Below are 10,592 nucleotides of genomic sequence, written 5' to 3' on the forward strand. Positions count from 1 at the left end.
GTTCCACCGCCTGACTATGACGAGGTACGTATAGCATTAACGCGGCTGAAAAAACACAAAGCCGCTGGAGCTGACAGCCTGCCCGCTGAGCTATTCAAGTACGGCGGCAAGGAGTTGATAAGGTGCATGCATCAACTCATTTGCAGAATATGGTCACATGAACGCATGCCCGACGACTGGAATTTAAGTGTGCTCTGCCCAATCCATAAGAAAGGTGACCCCGCCATTCGGGCCAACTACCGCGGGATCAGCCTTCTAAGCATAGGTTACAAGGTCTTATCGAGCGTATTTTGTNAATGAACTGATTGGGCCTTATCAGTGTGGCTTTAGACCTGGCAAATCCACCATAGACCAGGTATTCACAATACGCCAAATCTTGGAAAAGACCCGCGAGAAAAGGATCGACACTCACCACCTATTTGTCGACTTTAAAGCCGCTTTTGACAGCACTAAAAGGAGTTGCCTATACGCCGCTATGTCTGAATTCGGCATCCCCTCAAAACTCATACGGCTATGTAAAATGACGTTGAGCAATACCACCAGCCCCGTCAGAATTGGAAAGGACCTCTCCGAGCCGTTCATGTGACATCTTTAACCAGATGTTGGAGAAGATAATAAGAGCTGCAGAACTGAACCGCTCAGGAACAATTTACTACAAGAGCGTGCAATTGCTGGCTTATGCCGATGACATCGACATCATCGCTAACAAAAACCGCGAAGTCTGTTCTGCCTTTTCCAAGTTGGATAGGGAAGCAAAGCGAATGGGTCTGGTGGTAAACAAGGACAAGACGAAGTACCTCCTGTCATCAAACAAACAGTCAGCATATTCGCGCCTTGGCACCCACGTCACTGTTGACAGTTACAATTTCGAGAAAGTAGAGAATTTCGTTTACTTGGGAACCAGCATTAACACCGATAATAATGTCAGCATGGAAATCCAACGTAGAATCACTCTTGCCAACAAGTGCTACTTTGGACTGAGTAGGCAATTCAGGAGTAAAGTCCTCTCTCGACGTACGAAAACCACGCTCTATAAGTCACTCATCATGCCCGTGCTGGTATATGGCGCAGAAGCATGGACAATGACAACATCCGATGAGGCGGCTCTTGGGGTGTTTGAGAGAAAGATTTTGCGGAAGATTTACGTGCCTTTACGCGTTGGCGACGGCGAGTACCGTAGATGATGGAACGATGAGCTGTATGAGCTTTACAACGATATGGACATAGTGCAGCGAATTAAAATACAGCGGCTCCGCTGGCTTGGTCATGTCGTTCGAATGGACACCGACGCTCCAGCTCTGAAAGTATTCAACTCGGAACCCGCTGGTGGTAGCAGAGGAAGAGGGAGGCCCCCACTGCGATGGAAAGATCAGGTGGAGAAGGACTTGGCGTTTCCAATTGGCGTCAGTTGGCACAGAGGAGAAACGACTGGCGTGCTTTGCTGAACTCGGCCAAAATCGCTTAGGCGGTTACAGCGCCAAAAAAGAAGAAGAGGTTTCGGAATGAACCATATTTTTATAAATAAAAAATAACAAAAAAATTTAAATTAGGTTAGGTTAGGTTGATGTGGCAGTCGGTTCAATTTACCAACTCACTTAGACCTTTTGAAGGTCCATTGTGGTACCACTGCAGAACACGGGAACCTCGGTGACTATTCTTCAGAGAACCAATTTGAGGCTCTTATAAAGCGTAGAATCGGTTTTATTCCTACGCGTGATAGTTCCGTAAGAGAGCTAAAGAAGGGCCTGCCTAAAAAGCTTGCTCTCCTCTTGGCCAAAGCTGGGCAGCTGCAGAAGAAGTGCTCTACGGTTTCTTCCTCTTCCTCATCTCTGCAACTTCTGCAATATTCGTGGGAAAAAATTCCTAGTCTTGAAGAGTGCCTGCCAAATAGCCAGTGACCGGTTACACAAGCCGTGACCTTCGCAATGTCCTCTCTTGAGAGGCACAGCAACTCTTTCGTCTTTTTCTTTTCTATTTGCGGCCAAAGCAGCCTGGTTGTTCTACATGTGCCCTGCTCTAGCCATGACCTGTTGGCCTCTTGGCTCATGCTATTTCGAAGTTCTAATTTGCAGGTTGCCATGGGTATCCCAATAGTGCCCCTGTTTTCACATAGGGGTAGATTCGTACCTTTCCTGGCTAGCTCATCAGCCCTGCAGTTTCCTTCAATATCTCTGTGTCCCGGGACCCATATGAGGCTGACCTTGAACACGGTGCTAATATCGTTTAGAGCTGCGAGGCATTCCTGCGCAACCTTCGACCTCAGCATTACCATGTTCATTGATTTAATGGCCGCCTGGCTATCCGAGAAAATATTAATCGTAGTCTTCGTTACGGCATGTGTACTAAGGTACACAGCCACCTCTTTTATAGCTAAAACTTCTGCCTGATAGACACTGCAGTGGTCCGGAATTCGGACGGATAGTTCCAGTCCTAGTTCCTTAGAGAAAACTCCGTAGCCAACCCTATTGTCTAGCTTGGATCCATCTGTGTAAAAATTCAATTCCCCCCGTCTCCATGGTCTTGGCGTTTGCCATTCTCCTCTTGACGGGATGCTCGTCTTAAAGAGCCTATTGAAGATTGGTTTGGGAGCGGAGTAGTCAACTTCTTGGTTGTAACTACCCAGAGTGTGAAGTATGGAAGCGTGACCAAACCGCCGATCCTTCCATAGCACCATACTTCTTAGTTTGAGCGCTGAATCGGCGGCCGCGTATTTTCCCACCAGGTTTATTGCGCCTGCGCCTTATTTGGGGTGGTCCTTAAGGCACCCGAAATGCATAGAAACACTGTTCTTTGGACCTTACTCAATAGTTTTAGGTAACTTGCCTTTTGAGTTGCTGGCCACCATACAAGTATTCCATATAAGAGTATTGGCCTGACCACCGAGGTGTATAGCCAGTGTGTAATACGAGGTGTTAACCCCCACTTGATTCCGACCGCTTTTTTGCATGTGTATAATGCAACGTTGGCCTTCCTTACTCTTTCCTCTATATTAGGTTTCCACGTTAGTTTCCTGTCTAATATGAGTCCTAGATACTTAACATTCTCCTTCAAGGATATCTCCACACCCAAAAAGATTAGCGGGGAGACGATGGGAGGCCTGTGTTTCCTTGTGAAGAGAATTGCTTCGGTTTTCTCGGGGTTTACTCCGAGTCCCCTACTCTCTGTCCAGTTCCTAAGCGTGGCCATGTTAGAGCGCAGAATCTCCATTAGGGTATTTGAGTATTTGCCTTTGACGGCAATTGCCAGATCGTCAGCATATGCTGTGACATGGTAACCCCCCCTCTCTAGTGCCACCAGCAGAGAGTTCACCGCCAGATTCCAGAGAAGAGGGGAGAGAACCCCTCCCTGACGAGTGCCTCTACAGACCTTTCTGCATATTGTGGTGTTGCCGAGCTTAGCGGTTATCGTCCTGCTGACAAGTATAGACTCGATCAGCACCGCCACATTCTGGTCAACTCCAAGCTCTTCTAAGGCACCCGTTATGGCGCTTGCGTTAATATTGTTGAAGGCGCCTTCTATGTCTACAAAGGCAACCAGAGCGTACTCTTTGTCGAATAAACTTCTTTCCACCAACCCAACGAGCGAGTGCAAGGCGGTTTCCGTGGATTTGCCTTTCGTATAGGCATGCTGCGCTGGGGAGATCCTACTTGTTGGTATCACGCCCCGTACATAATCATCCACTATCCTCTCTAAAATTTTGAGAAGGAAAGACGTAAGACTGATGGGTCTGAAGTCCTTAGGGTTGGTATGAGAGGACCTGCCCGCCTTGGGTATAAAGGAGACTTTTGTCTCTCTCCAGCCTAGCGGGATGTAGCCCATGTTAAGACAGCTTCTTATAATAACCACAATGAACGGAGAGATAGTACCCCGTGATTGCTGTAGCTCTACCGGGTGTATTCCATCAAGTCCCGGTGACTTGTAAGGACCAAAAGTCTTAATAGCCCATTCAATTTTTTCGTTTGTAATCAGTCGGTTTCCCAGATCAGATAGCCCCCCTTCATTCTGGGGGTCATTAGGTTCCACCGGCTTGTTTCCAGGGAAGTGTGTGTCCAGGAGGAGACCTAAAGATTCCTCGCTCGTCGTAGTCCATGAGTTCCCTTGACCCTTGAGATAGCCAAGGTTGCATGGCGACTTTGCGAGAATTCTTCTTAATCTGGCCGCTTCCGTGGTTTCCTCAATTCCCTTGCAGTAACTTTGCCAGGATTTACGTTTCGCAGTTCTAACTGCTTTTTTGTATATTTTCAGATCAGCCTTGTAGGCTTCCCAGTCCTCTGCTGCTGTCGTGGCTTTGGCCTTGTTGAACATTGACCTATTAGATTCACGTAACAAGGATAATTGTTTCGACCACCAAGGTGGTTTGCTTTTTCCCCTGTATCGAACAACCGGGCACCCGGCTGACAAAGAACTATTCATGGCTTTAGTAACCTGATTAACGAACCCATCCAGCTCCACCTGCGTGGCGGGGTCTCGGGGAGGTATCTTTGGCAGTAAAGTCCTTAATTTATTTATCGGTATTTCTAACATTTCTGAACTCCCTTACTTGGGGGGTCTTAAGATCTATTTCGAATTCAATATAACGATGGTCAGAATACGATTTTTCCTTCAGTACTCTCCATCTCTTGATTTTATGGGCAAACATGTCTGAAGCCAGAGTTATGTCCAAAACTTCCTCTCTACTCTTTGTTATGAAGGTCGGCTCTGAGCCTAAATTCAAGACACTAAGTTTGTTCCCTAGAATGAAGTCTAGTAACGACTCACCTCTAGCATTCGTGTCCGTACTCCCCCACATCAAGTTGTGGGCATTAGCGTCGCAGGAGGCAACCAGTGGTTTGTTCTTGAAGGCTGCTTCCTCGGCCAAGGTCCGAAACCCATCTGGTGGCACGTCCTTGTCATGGGCCATGTAGGCAGAGGCTACCCAAAAGCTGGTTTTGTCCAGCTCAATGCTTGCCACTACCAGATCGCCGTCACTAAGCTGTGGGAGCAGGAAGATGTTTAAGTTGTTCCTTGCTAATATGCAAGCTCGAGTCTTACCTGCATTTTGTGCGGCAATAAGCTTAAAGCCCTTCATCCCAAGTCCGCAGATTTTATTGCCGTGTATCCACGGTTCCTGGATGAGGGCAACGTCGAGTCCACCGGCAGACCTCAAGGTTCGCAGACGCGAGTTTAGAGTGGTGGAGGTTGATCTGGATCAGCTTCATCAGAATCTGTCCGTTTTACCTCCACCATCGTGACATCCACGTCCGCCTCTTCGATCTCCTCACCCTCGGTGTCATCGGCGAGGAGGTCTTCTTCGTAGAAAAATGGCCCCAATCCGGATAGCCTCTCCGAGTCAGATGAGCTTTGGCTGCTGGGCAACCCTTCTTCACCACCGGACTTGTCGCTCTCCTCACTAAGGTCCAAGCTCAGCTCGTCGCTGCGGTAGATTCGAATGGTTGCGTCATTAAACCCGAATCTCACCATCCAATCCTTTTGCGCCAGTGGGGCTAGCGATTCGGCGTTGAGGATCAGCAACACCTGCCTTCTATTCTCTACTGGCTCCTCTATCTTCCCTACCCTCCAATTATGACTTGGCAGGTCCTTATTACAGGATCTGAAGATCCGCTCAATTCTTTCAGGCTCGGCGGGTCTGGCCGGAATCCAAACTCGAGCCCTCGGTCTGCTAGGAATATCTTCCTTGTTGACGGCCTCGAGCTTGGCTCCCGGCCAAACTTCACCTACCTTACTAACGGCCAACCTATAGAGCTGGGCTGACCTATGGTCCTCGCAGGCGATGAGTTTAGCTCTACCCTGATACCATCCGGAATCATGGCAGAGAGGAGGAGGTCCAGGATTTTCCTCTAGGACTTGGAGGTAGATTTCGGCGATCGCTTCCTCCACCAACCTCCACTTCTCTTTGGGGATAGTCCCTTCCTCCTCCCCTCTGTCGATGATTGCCAGTACCTCACCGCCTCCCTTCACTACGTCCCTGAAGGTGGGGTATTTATGGCCGCCTGTTCTTGGTCTTTTGGTGACCCCACCCCCTGCCTGTTCAGCAGACCGCTGCCTTTTTGGAGCAGAGCCTGCCGGTCTTCCCAAGCTGGCTACTACTCCCCTCGCCCACTCCAGTGACCTAACCTGCTCCTCCGTGAGCTGCTCTGTCGGCAGGTCCCCGATCTTGTTCACGACCCTCATGGCCGCCTTTTTGTCATAATAGGCCTGCTTCGAGGGGCGGACATGTTTAGCCGACCCCCCCAGGCCTGTGTTTGCAACTTTCCTCGAGCTGCTCGGAATGTCGGCAGCATCCTGCCGGGTTATTTTCGAAGCAGGTGCCGAACCCCGCCCTTGGGTTAAGGTGTGTGTGCTTTGGGGTCTGACTTCCCTAGGCGGAGCTGACGCTGCAGCTCCAGCCATGAATCGGTTGGAGACCGGTTTGCCCAAGCCTCCACTCCCCCCTCTGCCTCCTATGGTACTCGTACCAGGACCAGCCCTACCGCTTAAGCCCCCTCTAACTCCTCATAATTTTGGTCCCACGAGTGTCGGACAATGGAGGTCCGCCCGCACAGAGGTCCGTGTGCGCAGGTAAGGCTTGATAGAACCGGAGGTCGCCAGGTATCCGGAGCACTCCGTTCGAGACTGGGCTATTTGTTAATCTGGGTCCCCAGCCAGGCTGAACATCAGCACGGGTCGTCTAACACCTTGTTCCAACCCAGAGCTTTTTTAGAGAGGTTTGCTCCTCCATTACCTCCATAGGCCACGATCAAAAACCATTTCCATATAACTTAGCTATTGAGGAGCTTAAGCACATAGCACTGATTTCTGATCTTAGCTGGACACCATTCTGACATCGTACAGAACCTAAATTGTAGTGGCCATTACCAGTCGGCACCCTCGTGGAGGGTTCAGCCGGAGGATTTTCGCCGACCAAAAAAAAAAAAAAAAAACAAATTTAAATTAAAAAACGACAAATATTGAACCAAACTCAGCATGCACTCACGTTTGATCGCCAGTGTATGTATGTACTAGGGATGTTAATTTTTCGGCTTTTTGCTATCCCGGGATTTTCGGGATGGCGTTGTCACAATCCCGGGATCCCGGGATTAGTCCCGGGATTTAGATATTGATTACTTTTCAACAACTTGAATCGAAAAAATTGCTTCTATATTGTTTGAGAATCTCTCCTACCATGAAATAAATAATAAATAAATGGGTTTGAAACCTACTTTTTTATTTTCTTTTTCTCTGACCGCACGATTTATTTTGAAGGACTTTGTAATTTCAGAGATATGATTAATTCCAAAAATTGTTAAAAAAAATTCAATGCTATGTAGATTAAAAATATGGGTAACAAATGCAATAGGAAATTTCTTTAGAATTTAAAAAATTTAAATTATTTGGATTCACAAGGACGAATAGGTAATTTTTAAGCTGACAAAGTTAGAAAAACGAAATTCGAGGATGTTATCGAGTTTATATAAGCCCTTAACATATAATTTTTTCAAACACAAATATTGCGAAATTTCAAGGATAAAATTTTAAAATGACATTATCAATATTTACCAGCCCTTCTGCACCAGAAACTTGAATCTGTTTAAATTCTACAGGATTTCCTCATTAATTTTATACCCATACTTCTTCTCTAAGCACATTTCTATGAATTTTTACAAATCATGTTTAAATTACTGACGTAAGAGTGAAAAACTTAAAACGCAATTTTACTATATTTGGCCCAGGGTTTCGCGAGTATATTGATATTTGTGTTTAAAATTTACTATCGCGCGGTGTTATATGTATAATCAGCTAGAAATTTATAAAAAAATATTAATTATTAAATAGAAAAAGAAATATAGTCAATACTGATCAAGAAAAGGAGTTTCTATTATTGCCATCAGTGTAAATTACAAATCCCGAAAATCCCGGGAGTACTTGCCAATAATCCCGGGATTTTCGAGACCTTAAAAAGTCCGGGATCCCGGGATTAACATTCCTAGTATGTACATGTACAAACTTCCTTCAAGCATCGTATTTCAATACAAGTATAAGTATGTTGCTATAATTATGATGTATCATAAATATGTAAATCTCATTTATTTAAATATGAATAAACATTTTGACATGAGTTCAGAAAAGAAGCTTTGATAATCTAGCCCATGATTAAAAAATAGGAAGGTAGAGCCGCTGAGAGGAATTTTTCAAATTCATGACGCTTGCAAGCAATTGAATTTTAAAATTTTACACACAAACTCACACACACATTCTCATTTTCAATCTCAAACAACAAAAACTTTGAACAATTCCTTTTTTTTACTCTAAATTTTATACGATTTTAAAATGTTGGCAACTTCAAAAAAAAATCACAGCCGACGCACTGAGAGAACGGCTTTACCTTACTATACTTTTATCATGATCTAGCCCCCTGCTTCTATCCTGAATGATGGTTGCACCAGCTTCCGAGAACAAGCGTTGGCTTGCCTCTGGTCGGTTGGCATAATACGAACGGAGTGAATGAACGATGTCGATGTTTTTCACTTTTCTAGGCGATGTATCGTCCAGCAAAACATCGATGCATCGTTTGCATCCCTATTCGCGAGCGAATCAATGCATCTTCCCTGTAGGGAAAGCTACCAGTTGTGAACCAGAATGCTACCAGTTTGCGTTTCAGCCCAACTAGCTCACGTTGTATCCTTTTTCAATGTTAGCGAATGGTATTTTTAACATGGGGGTGTCATAGGAGATGTCAATTGTCCGCTCCTGCATCACCACGTTACCAGTAGAAATACTAGTAGCATCATACCAGTTGACGGGATAGACTGCCTATTCATCCCCCGTGAAAAGCATAAGTATGTCATTTTGCTCGCGGCGCTGCAACAGTGGCAATGGTCGAGAGAGTAAAGCTTTGGCAAATGAAGAGATCCGAGTTCGAATCTCAGTGAGCGAATCTTTTTTTTATTTTTTTTTTTTTATTTGCTTATTTTTTTATTCATATCTCTTGTGTAATTTTTAAATTTATTGTTTTAAAAAGAACAAAAAATGATTTATTTTCATTTTTTTATGGTATTTGAGTATTTAGGTTTTTTCCAAATCAAATTAAATTTATGTACAATTTTTATTTTATATTTAACTTGAAATAATTATTTAAATTAATTTACTTACTTTACTTTAACAACCTCCACGCGCACTCTGTCCTGAGATCTCAGAACCAGAATCGGTAGTCTTCACTCGACGCCACAGCCGACATTTGTGATGAAAGCAATTAACCACGTTTTAGTTTTGGTTATGCCTATTCAAAGACAGATGTCGCTGATCGCATAAGTTGTCCGAAATCGCCGAAATGGTAGGCCGTCGCTTTAGCACATACTGGTTAATGAATTAGTATTTATACTGGCTGGTTTGGCATTTCACTGCGGAGAACTGGTATAATTATAGTCCATGACGAACTGGTATGACTCTCCCATTTAATACCAGTTTTCGAACTAGAATTTCTACCAACTAGTTTACTTTTTTCTGCGCGGAACTAGTATAATTATGGTTCATAACGAACTGGTGTGACTTTTATCCTTAAATAATAGTTCATGAACTGGAATTTGTACATACTGGTTTAGCTTTTCACTGCAGGGTTGTAGCTACATATAAGTATGCATGCTGTTTGATTCACCAATACATGCGCTTACGAACAACAGCGGAAATGTTTGCTACCTAACATACGCGAACAATTTGGACTTGTTTTATGCTTCTCGTTCGCGAACGAGAACGAATAAGATAATAATAAATCGTTTACGTTCACGTTCGCGTACGAACATGAGTGAATATTTCCGATCCTGGGTTTAATCACTGGGATATTACGAAAGAATAGGTAAACTTGAATACATTGAAAATTCCCTCATCGAATTATTGATGTGTATACATCTTTGGTTTCGGTAGGGGTAAAAATTACGAAGCTGTAACGCATATCCCAGCACAAAATTTCGAAGGGCTTAGCATGTGTATTTCAGCATAAAATTTTTATTTTCATTAGAAACACCCTGTGTTTGCTTGCCAAATGGTTGCATACATTTAGGCATATGCATAGTAACAGGAAATGCGCTACAATTGATTATTACTTCCGATTATTTAAACCCCGCACATGCATACGGCTTTGTACCTATGTATGTACATAAATATATATGGACTCATTTGTTGCAACTGGGCATGAATCACTTAACTTTGAAACGATAGTCGTTCAAACGATACTGACAAAACGATGTTGTCAAAACACTGATTTATGCATTTGTGTTGCGGTTACGTGTTAATAGCCGTCATCGATTCGCCACTTCGCTGCNCAACAACAAAGTTAGCTAGCACGGATAGACGATAGCGAGTTTGGTTGTACCTCATTGTATTCGTTCGTTTCGCCACTCGCTAACTGTTGGCGAAACGCTGACGGCTACTGTTACTGTTACGTGAAGCAAAACTGGAATCGAGTTGACTAAAAAAAGATCTGAAAAAGTTGGGCGATAGCAATTGTATGTATGTATATGGAAAAAAGGCGTGAGTACTAGGTACTCATGAAATTTGATGTGTATACATATGCGAACGGCAAAGCATAAAAGTACGTTGACATATAAATATAATCTCAA

At 44.4% G+C, this 10,592-nt stretch overlaps 1 protein-coding gene across 1 annotated transcript; it reads right to left on the reverse strand.

Moving 5' to 3' along the window:
- Positions 1-4,501: 4,501 nt before the first annotated feature.
- LOC108379530 (uncharacterized) lies at positions 4,502-5,292 on the reverse strand. Its single transcript, XM_017635882.1, has 2 exons — positions 5,032-5,292; positions 4,502-4,972 (listed from the first exon to the last, which is right to left on the reverse strand). Exons 1-2 carry the CDS (start codon positions 5,035-5,037, stop codon positions 4,502-4,504), a joined length of 477 nt encoding a protein of 158 aa, XP_017491371.1. The 5' UTR covers positions 5,038-5,292.
- Between the last annotated feature and the right edge of the window lie 5,300 nt (positions 5,293-10,592).

This window comes from Rhagoletis zephyria, unplaced genomic scaffold (assembly GCF_001687245.7).
Source record: "Rhagoletis zephyria isolate East Lansing unplaced genomic scaffold, Rhagoletis_zephyria_1.1 Rzeph_scaffold_16607, whole genome shotgun sequence".
NCBI classification, from domain to species: Eukaryota; Metazoa; Arthropoda; class Insecta; order Diptera; family Tephritidae; genus Rhagoletis; species Rhagoletis zephyria.